Consider the following 25,888-nt stretch of genomic DNA (forward strand, 5'->3'; position numbering starts at 1 on the left):
AGCCGGCTCCAGGGTTCGCTTAGCAAAAAGACCTGTTGTTTTGAGGGAAAAGGTCCAGGTTCCGGGGGTCTATTTCATCAGAAGTCATGAAAGAATTTTCTCTGGGGTGTTGGCAGCGCTCTTCCGATTATCCACCAGCAGGTCTTGTCGATTCTGCGAGATCGCATGGCCCACTCATTCATCCAATCTACGCTGGGATTAGTTTCTGCAAATACACCTCTGACTCCTGAGGGATATATTCCTGACTATATTTTACGGAGATCCACATCCGAAAGAATAGTATTGGCCAATCTCGATCCATATGCCGGGCTACTGTCACTCACAGCGTGGAGAACACCATAGCGTTCTCCATAGAGACCAACGTTCTTGGGAATGGCTGGCAGATGTAAATAGTCGTATTGCACAGGCGTCTTCATCCATGGAGTTCAATGGTTGCCACTGCTCCCGCAAAGGTCGACACCCGTGGGAGTATGACAACAGCTTTGAATAAAATGACTCTTCTCGGGGCGTTCCTGGCAGCATTTCGGACGGCAGGAAAGTCAACAGAGGCAGACCCGGAATCAGAATATCGGTAGGTTTGGGCCGCCAGTCCCACCAGCCGACAAAGTGTCTCATAGTTTTCCCAGGCACGCGTGCCCACGTAGGATACGGCGGAGCTTGAGAGGGCCGCTAGATGGTTTTCTCTGGTTCCAAATATAGATCGTACCGAAGTGATCTTCCATGAAATGGTAGCCGGCTTATTTTCATGACCGGGGAGCCAGGCAGACTTGACCTTTCCGGAGGAGATCACCTCACTGTCCGTATCAATATGAGGTGTGCTGCATATTTTAAGAACCCTCGATTGTAGTCAACTCGTACTAGGACGAATTACTTTATGAGTATCAAACACAGCACTGACAATACTAGACAAAGCCAACTCATATCGTGGCTGGGATTCTGTTTCTGAAGGATCAATTTCGCCTATTAAAAAATCATGAGCTACCAATCCATACCACCATAGTTAGGGAATCCAAGATATCATCATACCCTCTTTAGCCAATTCATGGCAATTCCTTGTTCAATTCGATAGATGCCCACTCCCGAGCCAACTCTGTGTCTGCATCGGCCGCTTTGTCAAAATGAATATGGGATCCAGGGGGGCTGGTTGTACGTTTCGAACATGTGATGATTTGCTGGATATATTCTTGATAGAGGGAAACCAGTATTCAATCAACTCTTGAGTGAGGGTAGTGTGGTTGGACTCAAGCCCGTCTAGAAGTCAACTTTTCAGTTCTGATAAACTTGTATCGTCGTAGATGAGTTTCTTTACCGGAGCTTTTTCTTTTCTTTTCCCTTAGGGTGAGCGAGGTAGAATTTATGACGAGAAAAGGGATGGCTGTTATTTAAATTCAATATCAATGATGATATTTGTTATCGGGAGAGAGAGAGAGAGAGAGAGAGAGAGAGAGAGAGTTGTGATATGCACTACCGGATATTGACCATTTGGAATCGATCAATATCTTCAACAACAATCTCTTGCGCCAAATCGCTAACAAACTGCTACAACTTACGCTAGTCATCTAGTTAACTATATATCAGTCTATACATATATATATCCTCCGACTCTCTTCAAAATCACTTCATTTGCACCCATTCAAGTAAGCGACCAGTATCTCCGAAGTATATACGGACGGAGATGCCGGTTCGGTTCTAGTACTCTAACCTGGCATTAGGCAGACTGATTCCAGGAAACCGCTTAGACTTTGACCGCACTGACATCCGGGTCAAATTGAGGGTTTCCTTATACTCATTGGTGTATCCAAGGTGTGAAATGGTACACCTAGATAGGTACTACTGACAGTACCTGATACCTCGGGGATTTTTCTCCGACTCGGGGTTGTCTCTGAATCTCCGAGCTTTTTTTTTGTTGAGAACAATATACGCTGCCTAATACCATATTAGCCCCCTTCGAATATTTATAAGAAGCCGTTGGAATGAGAATTTTACTTTATTATATTTTCTTCTATTTTTCCACTTGATATCCCCCAAGTTGTGACACCGTACCTCCAAAACCACAATGCTCCGATCACTTCTCGCCCTCAGCGGCCTCCAACGCGAAAACTACATCTTCCCCACTGTCGACGCTGAAAAGGATGGCCCAGATTGCAAGAAAGATTGCGCCGACTGTACAGTGCAGTTCCCCTCCAAAGTGAAGATTGAATCGTCGCTACCACTGTACGGACATATCAAGGAGTTTCACACCCATGTCTTGGTGGCGACAGGGAAATCAGACTGGAAGGAGCACGTTGAAAACGAGAAGGGAAGCTTGATGGAAGCCTTTCATGACAATTCCTCCAAATCTAAGCATGGGGTAGGGAGAAAAAGAAAGAAAGAAAGGAAAAAAAGACCAAAACTAACTCGAGTGGACACAGCGCATGATGATCTCCGCGTCGAATCTCAACCCCCCCCCCCAAGAGAGCGACGACAACGACAACAACAACACCCAGGGAACAACGATCCTACTTCTCCCATCCTTTAAATTTGTCGACTCCATTCAACCCACTGACGTTCCCACGGTGATCGACCATTTCATTGATGCGCCTCTCTCGCGCGGCTCCCAGAAGAAAACCAACCAGTTACCAAACTCCCAGGTGACAAGTCGACCCTGTGAATATGACTACGTGGTGCTTCTTTGCTCGCATAAACGGCGCGACGCTCGGTGCGGCCTCACAGCTCCCCTGATCAAGCGCGAGCTCGAACGGCATCTTCGGCCGTTAGGGCTGTACCGGGACGCGGACGACGAGCGGCCCGGCGGAGCAGGCATTTTCTTTGTCTCGCATGTCGGCGGGCATAAATTTTCAGCGAATGTGTTGATTTATCGGAAGAAGGAGCAGCAGATGATCTGGTTGGCGAGAGTGCGGCCCGAACATTGCGCAGGGATCGTTACCTATACGCTTTTGCAAGGGAAAGTGGTGCATCCCGACTTTCAGTTGAGAGGGGGGTTTGATCGACTGAAAGGGTTGACTAGTTGGTGATATGATATCATTTACTATTAAATACCTATTAGATACTATAATAAATTTGATTAATATGAAGAACTGAAATCTGGAGTAACTAGTTAACTATAGAGTACCTAGGTAGTAAGCGACACGTGCTACGTCACTCGCGCTTTTGACCGCGTTAATTAATGGATTTTCGCGCACGCGTTGGAACTGGATAGAGACTTACCACTACTTCATCATCATCTTCTCTTCTATTATCTCTCCCCATTTATTACCCGACCTGTGGCCTTCCATCTCTCCAGAATGCGAGAATGGCTACCGTGACTGTCTTAGAGATCGCGACCCAGGCCACCAACCTCCGTGCGGAATTGAAAGAGTGGGAAAGGGCTTTTGCAGCAGCCAATGGAGGAAAAAAGGCTGGTCGAAATGATATAAAAAGGGAGCCTGAAATAGGTACATTTCTATCTCTCTCGCTCTCTCTGTGTGTGTGTATGTCTGTGCTAATCGGTCTCTGTTCAGCCGCTAAATACAAGGAGTACTCGCGACTAAAATCTCTCGAGGCATCATCAAGAAGAAAAGAGAAGCAATCTCGGCAGAAACCAGGGGAATCAGAGGAACTACCCAAGAAACGCAAACATTCATCGCCTAATGGACCAGATAATACGCTGCCGACGGCGACGACGCCGCGAAAATCTGCAAAGGGTGCATTTGAAACACCCTCGAAACCACGCTCAGCATCTCACCCAGCAGACGTCGATCCCTATGATTCTCCATCTGTGCTGCGACGACTCTTCAGCCCCTCCACACATATGCAGTCCTCGTCCCCGCTGAAAGCAGCCATCGGGCCAACACCACAACGAGACGGAAAGGCACTGGGTTTATTCGATCTGCTCTCCGAGTCTGGTGGTAGTACTGCAACGCCATCTGCAACCCGAATCGCAAGTCTCAAAGGTATGCCTGCTGCGCAAACCCCATCGAAACGCAGAACCATGGATACCATCATCGAAGAGGAGGAAGGAGAAGGAGGAGGAGGAGAGGAGGAGGAGGAGGAGGAGGAGGAGGAGGAGGAAAACGGGGAAGCAGAAACCACTCTCCGAGCGGAACGGACACCCTTATCATCAGGCAAGAAATACATGCTATCGGCACTTTTCGCGACCCCAACAACCCTCCGGTACTCTGCCATGGTGGAGGACGAAACGAGACAGGTAGTTGCAAATGTGGAAGCAAGCGCAAGTCCCCAGGGCACTAACAAGGATTCCGCGGGTTTCGAGACCCCATCTTTTCTTCGTCGGTCCACGTCAGGGACGTACGGAGCCTCCAATTACGCCGCGACCGGAACCGGCGGGCTGAGTCCCATAGCTGTTCGAAAGCCGCCGCAGTTTGTGGGGAAGGGGCTTTCCGCCCTGGTACAGGGGCTCCGCGATATGGAGGAAGAGCGACTCGAGGATGACCTGGACGTGCTACGAGAGATAGAAGCGGAACAGGCCTCCCTGAACGCCGAAGTACCAGATAGCCAGACCCTTACCGGCGACATGGGCCGGACATTCAAAAAGAAAGGCCAGAAACGGACAACTCGCATGGTGCGCATGAAGCCGGTGATATCGAAATCGAGATCCGAACCCAGCTGCGTGCTTCCTGGCGAGAACAGCGGGGATGCAGACAGCGATCATGAACTGGTAGCGATTGCCGAGACCCAGGTGCCTGGTGCTCCTCCTAACGACGAAAATATCCCCGTTGATTTTGAGGACAACGACTCGCTGCACACGATGTCCGACCCAGAGTTAGATTCGGACCTGGACCTGGACCTAGACTATCCAGCAGACTCGCAGCCGCTTGCGAGGAGCAAGAGCTTTTCGGAGAAGATGAAGGAGGCTATTGGGGTTGTCAACCCGCAACCCAAACACCAGCAGGACACGGCCAAAAAGTCGTCCCAAGCAAAGGAGAAAGAAAAGGAACCGGAGACTAAAAAGCCGTCAACACGGAAGATAAATCCCCAGGCACACGCCAACTACCGCTCGTTGAAGATCCGGAACAGAGGCAGTCAAGGCCGATACGGAAGGCGTTTTGGCCGTCGGTGAAGCGCGATGTCGACTGGTGTTGATTACTTATGAGCAACGACTAACTAACTATTGGTGCATTATTACTTATCATTGTTATTATCATTTGAGATACCATATGTTAGCGACAGATCATTACTCTACATATCATTCAATCGTGTTGCATTTACATAATCTCGTGAATCCTCTGAGGGTTTGAGCTCATCCCCGCGTTTAATCGGGTACATACCGGTCGCGGGCATACTGGACTCTTCTAGCTGTCATCTCGGGATCTCGAGCCCTTCCTTGGTTACGTGGTCCTCGAGAATAGCGCGGCTTAGCAACTCGTCCGCGAAAGGTAGGCCCACTATTCCTGTAAACCGGAGTTGATGTACGATCGGATGCCTCGAACTCATGGCGAGGCCGTTGAGTGGGAGTGTCATCATATTGAACGTGGCGGTCCCAGTCTTCCAAAGACATATAGGGACTTCGGAGCCAAGCCTGGAGTTCGTGTAGGAATAAAGTGGCGTTATCCCTACCAAGGAAGTCTCGTAGCAATTCTTCCGCCTGTCCTGCGCTACCCTTTATGTCAACGGTTCGAAGAATGGCGATGATATACTCCAGTAGAAATTCAGCGTTGTTCCCCCGGCGGCTTTGAAGCCTTTGCTGGCCCGCACGAGCCATCTGACTTTGGTTTGTGTCGGCCGCGCTATCAGGGTTGAGGAACTCGAAAACCTGGAGCTCACGTCGGATCCATTTGCGCGCGCGAGAAACAAGTTCCTCGTCATGGTTGAACATCTCTGGCGTAAGTTCGCGGTACTGCGAGATGCGATTGGAGCCAACACGAAGGGAATAGAGCTGGTTTCGATAGACATGTTGCCGCCTTCGAAGTGGATCGTCCGGTGACTGGGCTGGGGGGCTGCGCGGGCTGCGCGGGCGTCGCGGTCGACGAGAACTCCTGTGGAAAGGGGCCTCTAGGCGATAAGGAGATGTCCCGGCGGTTGCACCGGTAGATGACGGAGGGATGGCAGGTAGATGGTAGATTTTAGGGCCATGGGGGTTTTCGAGGTTGTACTTGACGGAGGAAATGTCACTCTTGCCTAAAGTCGCGAGTTAGCTCTAGCTTAATGCGGAGTAATGTACAAAGATCCCATACAGAGTGGACAATTCCGGCGCTGTTCCAGCCAGCTTACCAGACAAAGGAAGTCAAAGTTGGCATGATCGCACGGAACTGCTACCGCAGGCTCGGTGATAGCGTCGAGACAGATGACACAAAGGTCAACCACATCCTTCTCTTCCTGCTGTTCCTGTGCTACCTCCTGAAGTGTTCTCCGCAGAATCTGCTGCTGAAGATCGGCATCATCAGACATCAGTCGAGTGACGAACTCAGCCCAAAAGAATGTTGCCCTGCTGAGTTGGTTGAGAAATGGAGAAGAGCTTCTTCCATCATGGAGCCACGGCAGGCGCTATCGAAGGCGGTCACGTTATCGACGGCCTGCCACTTTTTTTTCTGGAAGGGTGTGGACGGCGCCTACGGTTGCCAACATTTGTTTGCTAAAGGACCAATGTACTAACTGAGACGACATTTGTATGACACACTGGTGCTCATGTTGACGGGAATATGAATAGAAGATCTGCAAAATCAGTCATCTCTGAGAAGTACGCGCGCTTCACCTCCGCAGCAGCTATGGCGCGCGGACCAGTCAACGGGTCGTTCCTCCCAGAATATCAACGATCCCCTTCGCGGACTATTACAGGTTTAAGACGCTGGTCCGTCGTCAATAATGAGCTTCCAGGTGAGCGTGGTCCTCGATTTCTTGACTCTTTTCTGTGTGAGGGGACGAACTTGTATGACTGACACTGTACTGTGTTCTATCGCTGTAGGGGCACCGCAGGTAAAAGCGATTCACGTGTATGACTTCGACAACACATGTAAGGCCAATTTCATGACTTGCATGTGTCTTTGCCCAGACTGATTGTTTTACTCAGTGTTCTCGAGCCCTCTCCCGAACCCACAGCTCTGGAACGGTCCAACCATCGGATTTCTACAGGCCTACGAGAGCTTTGCGAATGGCGGATGGTGGCACGATCCTAAGCTGCTGGCAGCTACAGGAGATGGAATAGAAAAGGAAGAACTTCGTGCTTGGGAAGGATGGTGGAATGAGCAGATTGTGCGATTTACGTGAGCTCCACATGTGTTGACGAGATGACTGATTGCCTCTAGGTGCAATTGGTTCAACTGAGCATCAAACAAAAAGATGCCCTGACAGTGCTCCTGACGGGTCGAAGTGAAGCTGGCTTTTCAGAGATACTCAAGCGCATCGTGGCTAGTAAGAAACTAGAGTTTGACCTTGTATGCTTGAAGCCCGAAGTTGGGCCTAATAGCGAGCGCTTCTCGACAACCATGGTGTTCAAACAGACTTTTCTTGAAGACCTCATTCTCACCTATGAGCAGGCCGATGAGATCAGGGTCTACGAAGATCGTGTGAAGCAGTGAGTCGGAGACCAGCCAATGAATGCCCACTAGCGTTAACCTATTTCCAGTGTGAAAGGCTTTCGGGAATTCTTTGAGAAGATGAACCGAAGGTTCCAGTCTGAGAAGGCCCCCGATTCAAGGAAGCCAATCACTGCAGAGGTGATTCAGGTAGCAGAAGGGTCTATGTACCTCTCCCCTGTAATTGAAGCAGCTGAAGTGCAGCGTATGATCAACTCCCATAACCTTTCGGTCCACAACCCGGCACTCAATGGGACCAAATCGCCATATGGTCGGCTACACATCAAGCGTACTATATTTTACACTGGCTACCTGCTATCCAATGCAGATTCTGACCGTTTAATCAGCCAAATATTGAACCCATTGCTCCCCCCCGGGCTCACTGACTCAAATGACTTGAAGTTTATGGCTAATAGTATTTTAATCTCACCTCGACCAGCGTCCCGCTCCCTTCTGGACAAGGTCGGTGGCCTCGGCAAGAAAGTGAAATGGATGGTTGATGGGACTGGCGTCTTTGAGAATAAAGTCTGGGCCGCTCGGCTTAAGCCTGTGCCAGCGACAGAGAAATACTACACAGAGAACCCAAATCCTTTCGTGGTCCTAGCGGTACGCAGAGGCGCGCGTCCCATTGATGCTTCAAAAATCCAGAATTGGCACCCCGTCCCCAAGGATAAAGCTTTGACCCTCGACAGTGTGGTAGCCGAGAAAGTTGTCCTACGCGTCGAAGAGGAGAGCCCGGGCGATGGCGACTGGGAGTACTCATTCATGAACAAAAGTAGCAAGAGGCGTCATCAGCAAGAACGCGACGAGGAGATTCTGTACCCAAACCACAGCAGTGCTGGAGGCCCATCGCACGGAAGACCGCATCACTCTAGCTCCCGCCATGCTGGTAACTCGCGTGCTCCACATGATGATGGGCCCCGTCGTGGCGGATCATATCGCGGCCGTGGTCGTGGTTCTGGTTCTCGAGCCAGAGGCCACCAAAGTCGGGGAGGAGTTCGTGGCAGAGGCCGTGGGCGTGATGCTGGCCCCCCTGGAGGCTACAAGTCCCTCGATGATTACGGCGGGTATGAAGGAAGCGGCGGCGGAAGCTATGATGAGAAGCCAGGGCCGAACGGTGGAGCAGGCCCGGTGATGAATTACTAGCATGTCCTCAATTTCCACACATACCTTATACATCACAATAATATCCAAATGAACAATGCCACCGCATGAAGAATTGAAGTACTCCGTAACTGCAGGAATCTTGCAAGGTGAGAGACAGCCAAATGCGGAAGGTGGCGTGACAAGATCCACATCGCGTACTTTGTATAGCCTCAATATATTTTTAAAATTTCTGATTTCCTTCGCCCTTATCCGCCGCCTCCTTCTTCCCTCCCCCCGCCCAGTTCTGATCGGTGACCACCAGAGGAAGATTTTTCGGCATCTTGCTGAGTCAAGGTCAGTCCAACTGAGACATACTTGCCCCACAAGGGCCCTGATACTCTGCTGGTAGTCTCTGATTTAATTTAGCTTCATTAGAGCGGATCTGTGCCATTGGTTCGCCCGGTCCCTGGTGCTGGGCAACATGATCAATTTTGAATTTCAGGCCGGGCCCAACTATTTCTCTGATACCGACCGGCGACTGGACTGAAAGGGTCTTAGGGGTCTTCGGCTCGCGGCTCGCCTGGCATCCTCCCAGTTGAGGGCGATCTGCCAATTGGTCTTCACGCGAACACAGGATACTCCAAGTTTCTAGGCGCAGTGAAAGCCCCAATACGATTGATTCTTGGCATCAGCCATTCTTCACCCATCCCATCGGACCCATCCTATCGTTGGCAGAGTTGCGAGTCCGAGGAAGCCAGAGATGAGCCCGGCTCTGACCTCCGGGATTTCGAAATCCACCAAATTTCTACCTAGCATTTGGCAGACATGTCTTCCCCCGCTTTCCTAAATTGCAATGTCACTTTGGTAGTGGATACGGCTTTGCTCGTGTCTTGACAAGTTGAGACACCAACACAGGCCTAAATACAAGGTGCTGCCCTCCGCGAGGTGGCTTGTGGAGAAATGCTGTATGACCGCTGCCGGTAGACACATACACCCTCTCCCAGCCTCAAAATCTTTGGGTGCCTTAGAAGGATGGTGAGCCAGTATTCGCTCGATATACGACTATCGCGATGAATTATCTCCTTCTGGTTGCCATTTATGCCGTTGATTCACTTGCGCTTGGGTTGAGGCCGGCAAAAGGCTTCTCCCCTGCTTATGCATCGTTGGCTGGTGAAAAGACATCTCAGGCTCTACTTCACCAAAGCTCGTATGACCTGTCATCGTCAGGTTACTTACCTCTAGCCAACGAGAGAACCTCCCTTACTCTGCTGTATCAAAACAACCTAAATATATCCGACCATGAGAACCATGTTGGGACAATTGTTTTGGACCCTATGGGGCAGCAGGATATTCGCGATGCATGCGAAGAGCTCGGAGAATCAATGATTTCCTTTTCCACCATCATAGACCACAAGGACGACTTTCGCTGGATGTTTTCATATCTCTTCTACTCGAATGGGCAAAGAGGGCAGGAAGAACACGCGCATTTCTATATTCAGGATGGTGTGCTGTCGGTCACCAAGGGCGTCGAGAATTTTAGCCACTACACTTTCCCTTCTCACAATCTTGAACTTCCAGTCTTATGTACCCAGACAAGCACTGGTAGCACGGCCGATCGTGGGAAGAATGCGAACCGGAAGCTGGTTCGAGTGAGGTCGGAAGGAAATACATACGTCGGATTTCGAGATCAGAAGTCGTTCCGGTTTTTGGGTATGCCATATGCTGATCCTCCAGCGCGATTTACTTATCCGGTGTTGTATTCGCCAAAGTCTCAATTTATTCGCGCGACAGAATACGGACCAAGGTGTACCCAAGTCGATGGTGGAGGTGAAGACTGCCTGTACCTGAATATCCAAACCCCTTACATTCCGAAGGCCAATTCTAAAGAGAAGCTGAAAGCGGTGCTGTTTTGGATACATGGCGGTGGATTCACTGGCGGATCGAGTGCAGATCCTTTGACGGATGGAGGGAATCTGGCGTCCCGCGAAGATATCGTTGTTGTTTCGATCAACTACCGACTCTCAACACTGGGTTTCCTAGCCGTTCCGGGGACGGATCTCCGTGGAAACTATGGAATCGCAGACCAAGTGCTTGCTCTTGAGGTAACTCTGCGGGACTCATATACCCTCCACAATGCTAACAAGTACAGTGGACAATAAAAAATATTGCACAGTTTGGAGGCGACCCGCAACGAATCACAATTGTCGGCGAATCAGCTGGTGCTGGATCCGTAAGAGTGTTACTGGGCTCTCCGCCTGCCCTAGACAAGTTTCAACGTGCGATTGCCATGTCAAATCTGGGCGGTGGCCTTGGACTTGGGCTCGAGAGCAGTTATGCAACAACCTACAGTAGCTATCTATCTATTTCTGAGTCCTACAAGACCGCCGGTCAGGACATATTCTCTGGAGCTGGGTGTAACAAGGGGGACATCGAGCAACAAGTGTCCTGTTTGAGAAAAATCCCAGCATCTACTCTCGTGAACCTACCCACTGTCGCACGTTATGTTGTTCAGGATGGAAACTTTGTGAACACGACAGAACTAAATCTCATCGAGAAGGACGCAGGGACAGCGCATGTGCCTGTCATATTCGGAAACACGGCAGATGATGGTGCTTCCCTAATTACGTACCCTTCAAGCGAGGTTCAGACCCAGCTAGAGGGACTTAAAGAGGCCTTGGGAATCAGCACGAAGTATGCTCAGAGCATCATGGATTCAGGCCTCTTCCCGTTATATGATACAGGCAACATAACTCTTGATTCCTTCAACGTCTCCCAACGTATAGCCACCAATCTACAAACCCGCTGTACCAGCCAAGCCACAGTGTTTGCCGGCGCTTCATCCGGCGTATTCGAGTCGGCATACTACTATCAGATGCATCGCACCTCTGGCGGATATGATCCGAACAACTTAGGGGGCCCTGCAGCGACATTGGACTTCCCAAAAGGCGATCCAGAGCTACCATACTTTCGTCTGCATGGCTCAGATCTACCATGGGTTTTCGGGACCCTACCCTCCCTCAGAGACGCTCTTGACCTGTATTCCGTCCAACTTATATCGGCCTACTTCGCGGAATTCGTCCGATCCGGTCAACCGAACCCGGCTCTTGATTTCCTAGATGCACGTGGGTACCAGCGAACTAAGGATGCAGTCGATGCATTCGGTAGATGGGAGCGCGTCTCCCACTCCGAAGGACCTATCCAGCTCCTCGATTTCCCCAGCGACAAGGGAAAGTTTCAGGATCTAGACCAATGCGCGTTCTTAGGCTACCCAATAATACACTACCTGGTTTAAATCTATACCCGACAACAAAGTTTCTCTAATATGAAGAAGATAATACCAATACTTCTAATGATACCAAAATCTTTTTACTATTTCACTTACCCTGTCTTTATTTTATTGCCCTCTCTCTCTCTCTCTCTCTTATACCCCTTGTTTTTGTTTACATTATAGATATAGAGATGATCTAAGCAGCAGACAGCTTTGGTGAACAAACCCTGTCTGTGATTTATTTATTATAGTAAATGAATAAATAATACTAAATACAGAAATAATTGATTAATTCCAAGAGATTACAATAACATGCAGAGGAAAGAAAGTATATAAACTGGAAAAAATAGGGCGCACCACTTACTTCACTTGTAGTATAACCTTATTTTACCAGGGAGAATCTCTAATTAAACAAGATATTTATGTAGAATTTCTCATAAAAACTAAAATTAGGGTGTTCATTTGATTTGAAAGGCCTATTCAGTGGTAGTTGTTTATTGCTTGGTTAATGTAATTTATTGAGTAACAATCCAAATAATGTTGTCTTATCCCAGTACCCAGGTCCATACCTAATTGTCATGACATAAGAAAGAAAGGAAGAAAGAAGAAGAAGAAAAAAAAACAAAAAAAGAGAAAAAGAGATCACTCTTTATACATCGCAGCAAATAGCCATCGAAGATAATGCTCCAAAGGGGAAGTGTACATGTGCAAATAGGGGGCATAAAAACTAATGAATCAAATATTGGGTTGCTTGTTTGATGACTATCCGGACCCTAGTCTGTTCATCAGGTCGTCATTATCATCATTTTCTTCATAATTATCGAGTACTCGTATTATTCGTGTGTTGTTCGTTGTATCGTGGTGTGGGTGTCGTAGAAGGGTAGAAAGGGGGAATATCTTTTCGCATAAAAAAAAAAAAAAAACAAAACAAACGAGGCAAGAAATTCAAAGCAACCATGCATGCATTTCCTGCATTTAAGGCCCATCATCTGTTAGTTGGTTTAGCAAGCGGAGGCTCAGGATCATGAGTAGCAATCCTATCGTCACGATGACCATGAGAGCAAAGGCGAACCAACCCAGCACCATCGCTGAAGTACCAACACCACTCTTGACACTGCCGTTCCCAAGATCTTGGGCGATTGTACTTGCAGCTACCGACGCTGTATGCTGCCATAAGACTGACACCAGCACAAAGACCGAGGCCACAAAGATCAGGGCTAAGGCGACCTGGGATACAGGACGGGAAGGGAACGCCTTGATTTCGACTTCAGATCCTTCAGGATCCAGATGCTCGTGCCATCCCGGGAATGTTGCAAGGAGGATGAAGCAGAAGAATGAGAGAATGACCGCGATAATACTAAAAGCTGTTAGTAAAATGTGTTTCACATGGAAAATGGTAAAATTTGGACGTACATCAAGTACGGGAAGACAACCGCATCCTTGAATGTTGATGCAACCCAGATCAGATTCAGAGGATCTTCGTCAACAGTAACAATCTCTGCTAATGCTGTAGCATTGGCATTACAGATGTAAGATCCACTGTCTGGCTGAACACAGATTCCAAAATAGCCCACGCGAACTTCCATTTGCGCTCCTCTCACGATGTTCGCTGTGGCTGTCACAACCCCTGGATCCACTTGGGCGAGATTAAAGACAGGGTCATAGTGCTGATAGTATAAAGAGATGAGGAAGATGTTAGGTATTTGGGGAGAAGAGGAGGAACATCCGGCCAGTAATAGGGCTGCAGACAGACGTTAGCTACATTCCAACCCACCAAATATGAAGAATGACTTACAAAGAAGAATGATAATGAGAGCAATGATAATCATGAGCACATGATGGTAGCCAATCATTGGAATGAACCCTGTGTATAAATTGTTAGCTGGTCCCTGTTCTCATTGCAATAACATAGAAGCGCAACTCTACATACGGCTCCAGCCGCCGGCAAATCTGAACGACGGCATCTTAATTGACCAGCACCTTGTCTATGCTTGTCCTATCCTTCACTTCAAATAGTGCACTCACTTCTCGGACCTCCGAGAAGGAGTAGCTGTCGCCTTGCGCGCCTTGTCTAGCACCTATATATGCCCACTGCGTTGCGACTGGGGTAAACAAGTCCAGCCCACGTCAACCTCAGATGGCAACTACCGAGTGCTAGTAGCCAGACGGATCAAACTTGTCGGTCCACGCAAAAGAATGCAGCAATCGTGTGTTTGGAATGCGAGGGTCAAGTGTCGAGAATAACGATGGAAGGAATGTACGCCAGCTATGAGACGGGACGGAAAACCTGAGAATGCACCAAGTTTGTCAGAGGTTAAAAAAAAAGAAAAATTTCTAAATCTGTCGCCCACAACCCCAGGATTGGGAACCAGGGGTGGTGATAGCGAGCGAGAATGGGGAATTGTCAAGAGGGGTATAATGGGATGGAGAAGGTAGAGAGAGAGGGAGAGAAGGGGAAAGTGAGAGATCGTATCTGGACCAAATCCACTCTTGCAGCCTAAAGGCAATATGCGGCTTCCTGCCACCGAATTTGCAAAGCGAGCGAGCGTCACCACCTCTGGATGAAAAGTGGGATGGTGATGATAGTTGGGTGGCTGGGCCATCTGTCTCCATACAACGAGCAGAAGAACTATATCGGGAGGCTGGGCCAACGCCAACGGCCTTTTGTTTACGCAGCCCGTTTCCCGGTAACCAGACTCACCGCCTGCCGGTTTCAGATATCACGCACAGTCAGATCGAGTCCGGAGATCGCGCTAGTCTATATAGGGAATAGCCCAAGAAGCATCTCCACAACGCGTTCACACGTGACAATGTAACATGTGACATTCCCAAGATGGGACCCTGAATTATTCTGTAGGAGAGAGCTAATCATTGCCTTGCTGAACTCTACATTATATTTGTGCGGACATCAAGAGTCATGTTAATACTCAACATCTATTCTGTCTGCTAGTTAAACGCTCACTGATGTACTAGCGGATGGAGCCCAAATACTCCGCAACTCAGTCCACAAAACTACCTCCAGAACACCAAGTGCTGTCAATAGATTCCAAAAGGCAACATAAACACCAAATAAAAGAGTCAATAACAATAATCCAAACTCCAATACACCTTATCGTACTCCCCGAAAATGTGCCATGCGGCCTCACCAATGTATGCTTTATTTGTTCATAAAAGAGAATCGTTTCAGATCCAAAGATGCCAGTCGTGATTGAGCCGGAAGAGCACTGTCATCTTCCAAGTGGTCTTCGTCTTCACTATCAGGGGCTATCCAGTCTTCACTGCCTTGGCTCAAACGGAGGCTGACCGGCATGCGAGACCCGCGGGCCACCCTCTCGGATGAAGTTCCCCGCATGGTGGAGCTTCTCCACGCCGGAGGAGACGCCGATAACCCGTCCAGGGATCGAGACCTAGCTAGGGCACTTTGACCTAATCGTTGTAGTGGGGTTAGCCGCTTGTTGCAGACAGGGCCTTCTACCATGCCTTTATTATTTAGCTCTCGAAGAGGGGGCTTTTGCGCTACACAATCGTCAGGGCGCTGCGCGTTCGGACTAACCCCATTGCCGCCAGCTTTGAAAGCGTACTTTGAAAATGCTGCAGAGTTTTGCCGCTTGATGTGATATTCGAGCACTTGGTGAAAGACTTGTGGATCGGAATCGACATTCACAACCTTGGACGGCGTTTTGGAGGTGGTAGGAGTGTTGATATTTTCCTCAGGCCCGATTTGCGCAAAGTCTGTCTTACCCCCAGTTGTGCTTGGGAGCGACTCATCATTCACATTGGCGGTGCCATTGCCTTGAGTGGGCTCGCTAGGTTGACTGAGTACCTTGAGCTCCTGCGTCTCATTTTGTGGCTTCTCGACCGTTTGTGTAGGGTCTGGAAGCTGCGACATAATATCCTCTGCCAAGTCATCGGAGAAAACGTCGAGTGTGGACTTGCGCACTTTCTTATTTCGATTAAACTTAAGCCCACTTGGACTGGATTCGTTCTGAACCTGTGAGAAAAACCGGCTGCGATAATCTGGAGTACCGGTAAGGCTTGCTTCGTCTGCCTCAGAGCATAGTCGTTGCCGCTTTACCGACTGCATAGTGGATAGCTTGGAGGCTCGGGCCAGAAAGGAAGACCGCTCTGCACTTCTCACTAGTGGACTTGACAATCGGTTTGACGGCGCGTTTGCAGGCGCGGACCTAACACCAAGGGGCCGGGAAGGTGCGGGGCTGCTCTCCCAGGAAGTGTTAGCATGACGCTCAAGTAGGCGTTGCTGGTTTGGTGATGGAGTGAGGCTATTCGGATCCAGCTCAGCAAGGGGGACACGTTTCGGGGTAAAGAACGAGTTGATAGGTTTAGATGGCTTGAGCTCGGCGGATGAGCCTATTGTTTGTCGTCGGTGTATGGAGTTTGCCAGCCTGTTCGCTGCTGTCTTACTCAACCCCAGTGATTTAACAATGAGGGGCTTTTTTGTCGTCGGGTCCAAATCTCCACGAGCAACCCCAACGGCGATCTCAGCGTCCATATCGCCACCAATAAAAGGAAGTTCTTCTAACTTCACATCACCATCTGGAATTGTCAATGTCACCAGTTTTCCTGCCTTTGGACAAAACACTCGCTGGTAAAGGAAAGTAAGTTCGGCTTGTTTAAAATCCTGCAGGTAGTTCGCAGGTACACGGTACTGGCCGTCAAACTGGAGCATTCGCAGAGCCTTTTCCACCGTCTTATACTTTCGAATGCTCCGGTAAGCCGTCTTCAACCCCATGCGGGCAATGTTAGGCAAGTAGTCGCAGCCACTGAGGATACACATTTGGCGAAAGTCTGCGTCTGTCCATCCAACAAAGCTAACCTCTCGGCAGGATGTGAAGTCGGATCGGCGAATTTCAATACAGTCGCCGTGCTGATCAAGCTTCGATATTAAGCACTTGGCGCCGAAAACAAGGAGATCAGAGTCCTCGGATATGATACCATCAATGAGACCTTGCTGTTCCAGATAAACAAGCTGCGCGTCAGCCTCATATGGGGCGACCACGTATTGAACATCCATCTTCTTGAGCTCTTCAATCAGCTGACGGGCCATCAAAGGCGTCACGTCCACCGCTTTCTGGAACTCCTGGTACGCCTCTGCCGTCCGACCTTTGCGCTGAAGTTCCATCCCCAAAGCCTTGCTATCTTGACGTTTCTGATACCGATCTGATTCCGTTCCCGATTTACTCGGGAGGTTGTCACCATCGAAGACCAAGTATGGGGAAATTCCGAAGTACAGGAGCATCCGGACCCGACTCAGCACAAAATCAACATGTCTAAGTTCATGTCAGCAACTGTTTTATAATCGCATCGTGCCAAAAAGATACCCACTTTGTGGTCGGACGATCCAGAACCAAATCGACAGCACAGGCGACAGTACCACGATGCAACCACCCATATGCGTCCACGCCCAGGGTTTGTCCACTGAACTTCTTCAGGTGGCATGGTTTTTGGATTGATTTAAGAAGGCCATGAAGTCCTAAATATCATATTAGCAATACAAATCTGGACAGACTGAAGCGGACATCCCGTAATACCTTTAATGCCCATGGCGAGCACAAACGAACCCGATACCTCCCTTGGCTTTGTTTACAGTACCAGGGCAGACATCAGCGACAGTAAAAGCACGACAGAAAAGATGGTGAGTGGAGGAATGAGGAAAGGGAGGTCTTAGGAAGTAGAGATAAAAGCTGCAGCAGCTACGCATGCAATTTCTTGACGAATGACCCCGACAACGAGAATGGAATGCTTGACTTCAGGCTCATCGGTCTTATCCTTCCCCAAAACGCGTAGAAAAGACGCGATGACTGACGGCCATTCTGATTGGCTCCTGCTAGGCGGGTTTAAGTTACCTATATACCGCCCAGCGTTCTGCCGGCAGAAACAAAAATCCCCCCCCCCCCAAAAAAATCCAGACCAAAAGAAAGCGGAAATTCCAAGAGGACCGAAGAACTCTTTTGCAATAACGAACAATCTCGCGGAAGTTGTTTCAAGAGCATATATATTGGTATTCGCCATGCCGAAATCTCTACAAAAAGTTCACAAACACATCGCTAAGAAGCGCGGAGTGGTCGACGCCCTGCACGAGAATAGCAGAGATGCGAAGAGACTGCGGAGGGCAGGTGCTAGAGATGATCGAGTCGCTCGAATCACAGCAGTTATGGCCAGAGGCAGGCAGACATATGGTAGATGCTACTGCTACTCCGGCGACCCTTACTCCTCGCACAATTGGTTATGTTATATCTAACCTTTTCACCTCTAGTGGACCGCATGACCTATTTTCAAGAAGCAATCCCAGAAGGAACTGTATCATTTTCAGACGATGACTTGACAGACTTAGTCGTGAGGTGCGCATACATTCAACCCAATCAGAAGTTTTCTTCAAGGCGAGATTAAGGTGCTGATTCTATGGGATTCAAGGTTTATTAATCGCAGCGTGCCTGAGATCGAGCAATTACAGAGTGAACGGCGGAAAGGACGACCTCCCACCAAGAGAGAGGAGGCGCTACTGCAGAGAACCGAAGCTGAGAATAAGGAGTTTAAGACCGGGTTCTGGATGCCTGATCTGAGCCAGGAAAGCGTTGTTAAGGGTCTGGTGGGCTGGAATGGAGATTGGTCTAGTCTCAGTTCTATGAAGTTCATCCGACTGACAAAAGAGACTGGGAAACAGGCTTCAATTTTCCCACCGAAAGGCCTATCGTGATACCTTTGATTTTATTTTATATTTTTCCTTTGATTTTCTGCGACTTTTCCTCTTAAAACTTCGAACGACTCGGACATGATCTCGTTCAATAACCACACAGGATAATGGTGTTATGACAGCATATGCATATTTGGTTTCTCGCATTATGGTCGTGCAAGAATTGTAAAATCCTACTGAAGCGTTGCTCAGGGTAAATTTAGAAAGCTCCAAAAGGTCTTGGCGCCGCGGGTCCTGATTTGGAAATCGTCACATCATCAGTTTTGCCTTCTCCGTTTCCTTTCTTCCATCCGTCAACACACCCAAAAAAAACTTCCACAATTCTCCTTGCTTTTCACATCAATCACTGAATATGTTTTCCGTACGCGCGCTTGCCCGTTCGGTGCCTCGCACTCTCTCTCGCTCACTTGCGATCTCCTCCCGATCCGCTCTGCTCCGACCTGTTCCCGCCCCAAAGAATGTTTTGCTCCAAACCTCTTTGAAGCAAGCTCTCCAGCCCTCATGCGCCGCATTTTCAACATGCAAGGCTGTCAAGCAAGCTGAAGGTAAGAAATTCCATTTTCATTGCTCGAAGAAATTGATTGGATTCGTCATTGCCTCGAAGATTTTTATTACCCTAGAACTTCTTTCGACAAACCCTTATTCCATAGCTAGCCAAAGCCGCAAACCAAAACATTCAAGTATAAAGGCTAACAGTTTTCTTGTTGTACTATAGGTGATATTGAGCTTGTTGCCAAGCTTGAGGATGAGCTGAAGCATGAGAAGGCTTCCGGTCTTGAGGACTTGGATAGCTCTGTCCAGAACATTCAGTATGTTCTTCAGAACAACTCCTGGGAGGTACGTATCAGCAAGCTAGACCTTTGGTGAGGTGAGTTGGTCTAAATTTGTTTCGGATAGGTCAAAGATGTTCCTGGAGAGCAGGAAGTTGTCCTGACTAAGAAATTCGGCGGCGAAGAGTGAGTCTCTTTCCCCCCCCCCCCCGGTTCATGTAGTTCATGGTTGTATTCCTTCATAACTAACCCTGTCTTTCTTCTTATAGGATCCGCCTTACTTTCACCGTTGCAGACCTCCAGAACTTGAGCGAACAGGAAGACTTTGAGGGTGCTCTTGCTGATGACCTGGACTTCCAAGGCCATCAGCCTGTTAACCAGGGCCGCACCGGTGGAAATATCGCTCAGCACCCCGAGGACCGTGTTTCTCCTGCAGACCGCGAATTTGAGGATGTGGATCGGGATTTGGAGCCTAGCTTCCCCGCCCGTGTCAATGTTACCATTGAGAAGCCTGGAAACGGTTCTCTTCTGATCCAGACTATCGCTCAGGACGGTCTGTTCCAGATTGAGGAAGTCTCCTACTTCTCCAAGCCTGACCTGGCTCATGCTCTTACTGCCGAGAAGGACTGGGCTAGGCAAAGCTTGTACGCCGGCCCTCCCTTCGAGAACCTTGATGAGGATCTACAGTCTTTCCTCGAGCGTTATCTTGAGGAGAGAGGTATCAATGCAGAGCTTGCGAACATGATCCCTGATTACATTCAGGTCAAGGAGCAGAAGGAATATGTCCGCTGGCTCGAGAGTACGTTGCTGAAAAAAATCCCTTTAGACAAAGATGACCACGTTGCTAACTGTCCCTCTAGGTGTCAAGAACTTCATTTCCGCATAAATCTGCGGGATTGACAGTTAATTTTTTTTTTCTTGAGCCTTCCACCCCACGACCCCTGCCCGAATCCCATCTCATAGTCTGTTCCTTATAGTTTTGTTCTTTTGGGGGGTGGGAAATTGAGGAGTTTTAGTGAGAGTCTTTGCTCTACTATATGATTCCAAACTCCGTGCTATGACAGGTGGATGGGGTTGTTAAGTAATTGATGGATGCATATGTATTAGTATAGAAACGAATCGAGGACCTGTGTAATTATGTCTAGCACTTGCTGCTTCATTTCATCTCGTGTAAGTACAGTAAGCAATTATGTATAACAATAACACTAGTATGCCATAAGGGTGCTGAATTATGACGCAATTTTCATCAACAATATGTACCAATGTACTCGTGCAGATTGCAATAGCAAGGAATTTCCAGAATTAAAAAAGACTCTCCGTAAACTCCGATCCAACCCGCTCCCAGCATAACCAAAGCAGATTTCATCACGACTAGCAGGAGACGAAAGAGGCCAAATACATGAACAACATAGCTTAAAATTCCATACTTTCGGTCTTGACTTCTGCATCGTCATTTCGCTCCCGTTTGCCGCTGCGCTCTTCCTTGAGAAGCCCCGCAATGAACGACCGGAAATAGTCCACATACGGCTTGAGGCTGGTTTTCTCATAGTCTTGTAATCTGCGACTCCCTCTAGCGTCTGAGTCGTTGGGAACGCTGCCTTCTCCCTCCACGGGCTCTTGGATGCCATTGCCGGGATGTTCCGCATCCCAGGCATCAATCTCTGAGAGCACCTGCGAGGCGGTAGGCACCGAAAGGGGATCGAATTGCGCGACATTCTTCATATCAATAGGAACACAGACACGTCCGGTTCCGGGGTGGATAACAAAGGGACTCTTGAGCAAGTGAATCATTTTCTTGCTGACTTCGGAATCCAGGCGCGGGTAAGTATATTCGAGTACGATGTCTTGTTTCGCCTCCCGCAGCGCAGTTGGGTTCAGGGTAGAGCTCTTGCCGGCCTTTGCAAGGGCGTCGATATCAGCCCATTTGCTGGTACTGGAGCGGCCCGGCGATGAATCCCATTTTCGGCGCAACGAATCATTCAAGTCTTTGTCAGGGAGCAGTGCTAATAGGCGCTGTGCTTGCTCCGAGCTCAAGAATGTGTCTTGGTCTATAAGGGTGGTCTGAGCAAAGTGTGGCATTAGCAGGTCCAGGCTGCGAGCCATGTGAGGGTGAAGTGGGCGCTTGAGGTTCACTCGTTTACCGCTCTGCGACCCGCCTCGGATGACATCTAGGTAGCCTGCGATAGCCTTTCGCCGGTCATCTGGAAGGCTGCGAGCCCTTGGGTCACAAACCCAGGCGTGAGCCCCACGACGTCCAGAGTAAACCCAGAGAATGTGTTGGAAGTTAAAGTCCTCCCGCAAGGCTGTGTCGACAACTTTAATAGCCATAGTCACGAAGGCCCAGCATTTTTCGCAAATATTAGCCCCCTCGCAGCAAGTTCGGATATCATCATAATCTGTTAAATCAATATCGAACACCAATTCTTTTGAAACAGGTTTGAGCTGGCCAGCCCTCATTGTCTTTCTATCCCGTGGGTTTGCATTATAGACCGGCCCGATTTCGAAACGAGAGGGGTTGATTTTTAGGATATCTTTGCGAAACCTAAAGTCACATATGTCAGGAACATCCAAGGAAAATATCCTAGAGGACTTCGCTTACAGGTCTGCGGTTGGATATGATTGATAACGTAGGTAAGCATCGTTCTGCAACGTCAAAGCAAACTCCCGGTTCCCAAAGTCAGCCGAAGGGACTATCCCATGGTTTAGCCACTGAAATAGGTAGCGAAATGGAAAAAGGCGCTGGTAGAAAGCTAGCATGATGTCTGGATCTACTTGGGACGCTTGATGTGCCGATATACTTTTAAAGACTGCGTTAGATAATCTGGTCCTGCGTGCTTTCTCCTTTCGAGAGCTTACTCGACATTTTGAGGTGACGGCGCTTTATTTGCGTCTGGCACACTGGATGCCGGGTATTCGTTATCATCTTCGTCGTCATCATTGAATAGGTCTTCAAGTTTCACATCCCCCCCAGCAGCAGTCTGGGTCGCATTGTTATCGGAGGCATTAGGCGCTGTGGTTATTTCAGGGGCATCTGGGAGAATCTCATCATCCTTGGGGGAGCCATCAGGAGAGATAGAGTGCGGCATTGTAGTGGTTTGGGTGTTGGTAAGTCGTGGACGACTCCAGTTGACTCTATTGTTCCCCAATCAATTAACGCGTCTCTCTCTCAAGACGCGTGACAAGACACGCTCACAAAATAGCCCTAAGCCCTAATTTCATGTCTCCCAATGCGGCCATATCTGGTCATGTGGCTGCACGTGATGGAATGTGCCTTTCCACCAATCATGGCTGCAAACGGACATCATCTCATTCCAATGGAAGGCCCTCAACTTCTACTCAACCCAATCGATATCCGTCGAGTCTACCTCGCCTTTGGTCCCTCTCAGGGCATTCAGGGACATCTCTGCTCCGAATCAGCCGTTTGCGGAAGGAACGATTTGCCTGAAAAGTTTCGTCTCTTTCGTTGGATGACACCTACACTTGCCCTGAACCCCTTCGGAGCTACCCACCGAGATGGAATAGAACACGAAAATAATGCTCGAGGAGCCTATCAGTGTGCCTACCACGTCTTCTTCTCAAGTTGGTTTCCTGATCCGGCCTACAAGGCTCTTTGCCAGTTTCGATTCATTGGCGAGCACCTATCGGGTTTGTCGCTTACAGGTACCTACCATGACGATGGAGCACATCGCCTTTCCCCGAGCGTCATCATTCATTTCAGGGTTATTGTCAATCGGAATAATGGAGTCGTCATTAGAATCCTGAATTCATGCTCAATACCCAGTACCCAGTACTATTCTTAGAATCTATGTATTCCTAGGAGATACCTGATCCGCTCGCCCATATCTCCTCTTACAGGCTCTCTACCCCCCAATGGTAACTTATTCCTTCCTTTTTTTAATTATTATATAAGATTTTCTCATGCTTGACCCTCGATCCTACTCGCCTACAATGTTGCAGGACCACAGCAGGCCCCCACATTCCAGAAATTAAAGGCTTTGCAAACTTTAATGGCAGTATACGACTCGTGTGCAGTAGCCATCCTCGCTATGAGCAAGCAAATTTGCCAGCTTAACACTAGCCTGGCTTTTCTTACTATTTTCCAATGCTCCGCATTACTCGCTAGCTTTGTGGGGAGCGAGAATTGTAATTTAGATGGCTTTCGATAGCTGGTTAGCATGCGGGTGATCTTCCAGGAACGCTCTCATACTCTTGAGGTGCCCTTGACCTTCCAGGAGCAGAGCCTTTTGCTCCTAATTTGTCTTGACATAAACAATCCTGCAAGCAAAGTGGTGACGCCATTATCATTGGATGGATCTTGGAGCTTGTCGTTCCTGCACAGAACATCTCAGGACATTTCAGGCTCCAGTGGACCCTGTGGGCTCCTCTCCTGGATGAAACTACATAATGTGACTCTCAGTTCTTGGCTAAGTGTCCTTCTATTAGTATACTCTTACCTTTTCGGTGCATTGGTTCCTTTGCTATCCATGGTCTTAATGTGACGCTGGACTTTGGCAGCCAACCATATTTGGGATATCCATCAATGAAGGTTTGTTCCTCATCATGAACCAGATACCAAGGATCCATATCTTTGGTGCAAGAGGATACTACAGTGCCATGAGTCCATCACCACTAGTTGGCAATCGCAAACGGTGGGTATATTCATCCTCAAAGTGATATAAACTTCGATCCCCTCGCCGTTACACAATTTCTTTCCATCCTATTCAACAACCTACTTCCTCTCCAGCAAAGGTCCTTCGCTGTTTCTTCACTCGTTTAGACTAAAAGTTTTCTTGTTTATTGCTCTTTCTTGAACCCTTTCAAAGCTTTTAATACATCTTCATAATGGTTAAGAAAACCACTGCCCTTCTGGCTTTGACCGGCCCAGCATTCGCTGGCGTCATCGGCAAAGCTTCTCCAAAGCACTCTGAGGTCGCGGTGACCACTGTTCCTACCTTGATCACCAGGACCACCACCTACACCACGACTTCTTGCCCTGGTAAGTTCTTCAAGGAGATTTGACGAATCCAGGCTAACGAGATACTGCAGTGACCTCTTCCGTTGTCACCTCCGGCAAGAAGACTTTGACGGTCCCGATTACTTTGACCAGCACCATTACCGTCACCACGACCTACTGTGAGGAGGAAACTCAGCCCGCCGTCACGGCGCCTACGGCGCCTACGGTCCCTACTGGAAAGCCTCGGCCTGTCCCAACAACTGGTAAACCCCAGCCTACCGGCAAGCCTCATCCTATCCCAACTTCCATTGTGAACCCGACTTCAATTGTGAACGAGACCACTGTCATTTCTGTTTGCCCGAGCTGCACCAAAACGCCTCCGGCTCCTTTCCAGAACACCACTGTTCCTGCTACCTCGACTACCAATGTTCCTGTTCCTCCTATTACTACCGGAACTGTCATTCCCGGAACTCCTGGTGTTCCCGGCACTGTTATTCCTGGCACTCCTGGCGTTCCCGGCACTGTCATCCCCGGCACCCCAGGCGCTCCCGGCTCTGTTATTCCTGGCCAGCCTGGTTCCCCAGCCACTGTCATTCCCGGCCAGCCTGGAGCCCCCGGCTCTGTTATTCCTGGCCAGCCTGGTTCCCCGGCTACTGTCATCCCCGGCCAGCCTGGAGCCCCCGGCTCTGTTATTCCTGGCCAGCCTGGTTCCCCGGCTACTGTCATCCCCGGCCAGCCTGGAGCCCCCGGCTCTGTTATCCCTGGCCAGCCTGGTTCCCCGGCTACTGTCATCCCCGGCCAGCCTGGAGCCCCCGGCTCTGTTATCCCTGGCCAGCCTGGTTCCCCTGCCACCGTTGTTCCTGGACACCCTGGCTCCGCTCCATCCAGCGTTCCCGGAGTCCCCGGCGCCGCTGGCTCCTCCACCCCCGAAAAGCCCGGTGCTCCTGGTTCGTCTACTACCGAGCAGCCTGTCGCCCCTGGTTCTACTTCTACTACCACTGGCGTCTCTACCCCTCATGCTTCCAGCGAATCCTTCACTGGTGCTGCCGAGAACGTGCGCCCCGCCGCCGGCCTCCTGGCTGCCGTCATGGCGATCATGGCTCTGCTGTAGATCGCTTGACCAACGACCCGGTCACTTCCAAGCGACAGCCAGCTATAACCTCAGAGCTTTAACGGGTTAGAAGGAAAACAAACAAAAAGCAAGAAAGAAAATATGGAGTTTAACGGTTTTTGTCTTTTTTTTTTTTTTTTTTCTTTTCTCCCTCTCTCCAAGGCCAGTTCCCTGCCCGGACATGATCCTCTCTCCATGTGCACGGATTTCAAAAAGATGCTCGGCACATCCATGCCCAGGGACTGTCTCTAGAAGGCTTGTCATAGTAATTTATAATAATATATCGCATTTTGCATTTGCATGCTTTTTATCCTCTTCTTCTTGTGCTTTCTCTTCTCTTCTCTTCTTTGCGTAGAACCAACCAACCCCGTCTCCGAATATTAATATTTGGTACACTACTTACTTACTTCCTTTACGACTTTAGTAAGAAGAGCCGAAAATAAGAATACTAGATACACACCTACCTAGTGAGTATC

At 49.1% G+C, this 25,888-nt stretch overlaps 12 protein-coding genes across 12 annotated transcripts; 7 read left to right on the forward strand and 5 right to left on the reverse strand.

Annotated features, from left to right (window-relative positions):
• The first annotated feature begins 1,762 nt into the window (after nucleotides 1-1,762).
• P175DRAFT_0504764 (sucrase/ferredoxin-like domain-containing protein) lies at nucleotides 1,763-3,046 on the forward strand. Its single transcript, XM_040897949.1, has 2 exons — nucleotides 1,763-2,350; nucleotides 2,412-3,046. The coding sequence occupies exons 1-2, from the start codon at nucleotides 2,057-2,059 to the stop codon at nucleotides 3,012-3,014; spliced, it is 897 nt and encodes a 298-aa protein (XP_040748864.1). The 5' UTR covers nucleotides 1,763-2,056; the 3' UTR covers nucleotides 3,015-3,046.
• Nucleotides 3,047-3,254: 208 nt separating this feature from the next.
• Nucleotides 3,255-5,059, forward strand: sld2 (the record flags this gene model as incomplete). The annotated part of the gene is made up of 2 exons (XM_040900999.1): nucleotides 3,255-3,434; nucleotides 3,501-5,059. The coding sequence occupies exons 1-2, from the start codon at nucleotides 3,293-3,295 to the stop codon at nucleotides 5,057-5,059; spliced, it is 1,701 nt and encodes a 566-aa protein (XP_040748865.1). The 5' UTR covers nucleotides 3,255-3,292.
• Nucleotides 5,060-5,110: 51 nt separating this feature from the next.
• On the reverse strand, nucleotides 5,111-6,476 carry P175DRAFT_0466481 (RING finger domain protein). The gene is made up of 2 exons (XM_040894912.1): nucleotides 6,174-6,476; nucleotides 5,111-6,117 (listed from the first exon to the last, which is right to left on the reverse strand). Exons 1-2 carry the CDS (start codon nucleotides 6,385-6,387, stop codon nucleotides 5,252-5,254), a joined length of 1,080 nt encoding a protein of 359 aa, XP_040748866.1. The 5' UTR covers nucleotides 6,388-6,476; the 3' UTR covers nucleotides 5,111-5,251.
• Nucleotides 6,477-6,531: 55 nt separating this feature from the next.
• Nucleotides 6,532-8,927, forward strand: P175DRAFT_0487004 (rRNA 2'-O-methyltransferase fibrillarin-like protein). Its single transcript, XM_040895654.1, has 5 exons — nucleotides 6,532-6,813; nucleotides 6,902-6,949; nucleotides 7,007-7,188; nucleotides 7,242-7,510; nucleotides 7,562-8,927. Exons 1-5 carry the CDS (start codon nucleotides 6,639-6,641, stop codon nucleotides 8,655-8,657), a joined length of 1,770 nt encoding a protein of 589 aa, XP_040748867.1. The 5' UTR covers nucleotides 6,532-6,638; the 3' UTR covers nucleotides 8,658-8,927.
• A 740-nt stretch (nucleotides 8,928-9,667) lies between these two features.
• On the forward strand, nucleotides 9,668-11,889 carry P175DRAFT_0445717 (putative carboxylesterase; the record flags this gene model as incomplete). The annotated part of the gene is made up of 2 exons (XM_040894299.1): nucleotides 9,668-10,699; nucleotides 10,747-11,889. 2 exons carry the CDS (start codon nucleotides 9,668-9,670, stop codon nucleotides 11,887-11,889), a joined length of 2,175 nt encoding a protein of 724 aa, XP_040748868.1.
• Nucleotides 11,890-12,840: 951 nt separating this feature from the next.
• On the reverse strand, nucleotides 12,841-13,718 carry P175DRAFT_0535807 (Fig1 domain-containing protein; the record flags this gene model as incomplete). The annotated part of the gene is made up of 3 exons (XM_040900260.1): nucleotides 12,841-13,222; nucleotides 13,279-13,606; nucleotides 13,661-13,718. 3 exons carry the CDS (start codon nucleotides 13,716-13,718, stop codon nucleotides 12,841-12,843), a joined length of 768 nt encoding a protein of 255 aa, XP_040748869.1.
• Nucleotides 13,719-13,863: 145 nt separating this feature from the next.
• P175DRAFT_090467 (uncharacterized protein) lies at nucleotides 13,864-14,682 on the reverse strand. The gene has a single exon (XM_040901127.1). The coding sequence runs from the start codon at nucleotides 14,466-14,468 to the stop codon at nucleotides 14,010-14,012; it is 459 nt and encodes a 152-aa protein (XP_040748870.1). The 5' UTR covers nucleotides 14,469-14,682; the 3' UTR covers nucleotides 13,864-14,009.
• Nucleotides 14,683-14,751: 69 nt separating this feature from the next.
• Nucleotides 14,752-17,631, reverse strand: P175DRAFT_0466494 (putative exonuclease). The gene is made up of 3 exons (XM_040894913.1): nucleotides 17,415-17,631; nucleotides 17,209-17,356; nucleotides 14,752-17,153 (listed from the first exon to the last, which is right to left on the reverse strand). Exons 1-3 carry the CDS (start codon nucleotides 17,425-17,427, stop codon nucleotides 15,023-15,025), a joined length of 2,292 nt encoding a protein of 763 aa, XP_040748871.1. The 5' UTR covers nucleotides 17,428-17,631; the 3' UTR covers nucleotides 14,752-15,022.
• A 174-nt stretch (nucleotides 17,632-17,805) lies between these two features.
• On the forward strand, nucleotides 17,806-18,722 carry P175DRAFT_0466495 (translation machinery-associated protein 16). The gene is made up of 3 exons (XM_040894914.1): nucleotides 17,806-18,062; nucleotides 18,140-18,224; nucleotides 18,298-18,722. The coding sequence occupies exons 1-3, from the start codon at nucleotides 17,894-17,896 to the stop codon at nucleotides 18,578-18,580; spliced, it is 537 nt and encodes a 178-aa protein (XP_040748872.1). The 5' UTR covers nucleotides 17,806-17,893; the 3' UTR covers nucleotides 18,581-18,722.
• Nucleotides 18,723-18,921: 199 nt separating this feature from the next.
• On the forward strand, nucleotides 18,922-20,427 carry P175DRAFT_0504770 (MAM33 family protein). Its single transcript, XM_040897950.1, has 5 exons — nucleotides 18,922-19,122; nucleotides 19,293-19,414; nucleotides 19,475-19,533; nucleotides 19,617-20,146; nucleotides 20,208-20,427. Exons 1-5 carry the CDS (start codon nucleotides 18,930-18,932, stop codon nucleotides 20,231-20,233), a joined length of 930 nt encoding a protein of 309 aa, XP_040748873.1. The 5' UTR covers nucleotides 18,922-18,929; the 3' UTR covers nucleotides 20,234-20,427.
• A 296-nt stretch (nucleotides 20,428-20,723) lies between these two features.
• Nucleotides 20,724-22,584, reverse strand: P175DRAFT_0560707 (DNA primase subunit PRI1; the record flags this gene model as incomplete). The annotated part of the gene is made up of 4 exons (XM_040901000.1): nucleotides 20,724-21,889; nucleotides 21,947-22,144; nucleotides 22,204-22,479; nucleotides 22,541-22,584. The coding sequence occupies 4 exons, from the start codon at nucleotides 22,582-22,584 to the stop codon at nucleotides 20,761-20,763; spliced, it is 1,647 nt and encodes a 548-aa protein (XP_040748874.1). The 3' UTR covers nucleotides 20,724-20,760.
• Nucleotides 22,585-24,189: 1,605 nt separating this feature from the next.
• cspA (putative cell surface protein) lies at nucleotides 24,190-25,585 on the forward strand (the record flags this gene model as incomplete). Its single annotated transcript, XM_040901001.1, has 2 exons — nucleotides 24,190-24,343; nucleotides 24,394-25,585. The coding sequence occupies 2 exons, from the start codon at nucleotides 24,190-24,192 to the stop codon at nucleotides 25,410-25,412; spliced, it is 1,173 nt and encodes a 390-aa protein (XP_040748875.1). The 3' UTR covers nucleotides 25,413-25,585.
• Nucleotides 25,586-25,888: the final 303 nt, after the last annotated feature.

This window comes from Aspergillus ochraceoroseus, assembly GCF_002846915.1.
Source record: "Aspergillus ochraceoroseus IBT 24754 chromosome Unknown P175scaffold_10, whole genome shotgun sequence".
NCBI lineage: Eukaryota > Fungi > Ascomycota > Eurotiomycetes > Eurotiales > Aspergillaceae > Aspergillus > Aspergillus ochraceoroseus.

Excerpts from the sequence above, each read along its gene's own strand:
- P175DRAFT_0504764 (XM_040897949.1), top strand. The coding sequence starts at position 2,057 with ATGCTCCGATCACTTCTCGCCCTCAGCGGCCTCCAACGCGAAAACTAC. Across the intron at positions 2,351-2,411 it reads CCTCCAAATCTAAGCATGGG|CGCATGATGATCTCCGCGTC; the intron begins GTAGGGAGAAAA and ends GAGTGGACACAG.
- P175DRAFT_0487004 (XM_040895654.1), top strand. The coding sequence starts at position 6,639 with ATGAATAGAAGATCTGCAAAATCAGTCATCTCTGAGAAGTACGCGCGC. Across the intron at positions 6,950-7,006 it reads GTATGACTTCGACAACACAT|TGTTCTCGAGCCCTCTCCCG; the intron begins GTAAGGCCAATT and ends TGTTTTACTCAG. Across the intron at positions 7,511-7,561 it reads TACGAAGATCGTGTGAAGCA|TGTGAAAGGCTTTCGGGAAT; the intron begins GTGAGTCGGAGA and ends ACCTATTTCCAG.
- P175DRAFT_0466494 (XM_040894913.1), bottom strand. Across the intron at positions 17,154-17,208 it reads CTGGATCGTCCGACCACAAA|ACATGTTGATTTTGTGCTGA; the intron begins GTGGGTATCTTT and ends ACATGAACTTAG.
- P175DRAFT_0466495 (XM_040894914.1), top strand. The coding sequence starts at position 17,894 with ATGCCGAAATCTCTACAAAAAGTTCACAAACACATCGCTAAGAAGCGC. Across the intron at positions 18,063-18,139 it reads CAGAGGCAGGCAGACATATG|TGGACCGCATGACCTATTTT; the intron begins GTAGATGCTACT and ends TTTCACCTCTAG. Across the intron at positions 18,225-18,297 it reads TTGACAGACTTAGTCGTGAG|GTTTATTAATCGCAGCGTGC; the intron begins GTGCGCATACAT and ends ATGGGATTCAAG.
- P175DRAFT_0466481 (XM_040894912.1), bottom strand. The coding sequence starts at position 6,387 with ATGTCTGATGATGCCGATCTTCAGCAGCAGATTCTGCGGAGAACACTT. Across the intron at positions 6,118-6,173 it reads GCGCCGGAATTGTCCACTCT|GCAAGAGTGACATTTCCTCC; the intron begins GTATGGGATCTT and ends TCGCGACTTTAG.
- P175DRAFT_090467 (XM_040901127.1), bottom strand. The coding sequence starts at position 14,468 with ATGGCCCAGCCACCCAACTATCATCACCATCCCACTTTTCATCCAGAG.
- P175DRAFT_0504770 (XM_040897950.1), top strand. The coding sequence starts at position 18,930 with ATGTTTTCCGTACGCGCGCTTGCCCGTTCGGTGCCTCGCACTCTCTCT. Across the intron at positions 19,123-19,292 it reads GGCTGTCAAGCAAGCTGAAG|GTGATATTGAGCTTGTTGCC; the intron begins GTAAGAAATTCC and ends GTTGTACTATAG. Across the intron at positions 19,415-19,474 it reads TTCAGAACAACTCCTGGGAG|GTCAAAGATGTTCCTGGAGA; the intron begins GTACGTATCAGC and ends TGTTTCGGATAG.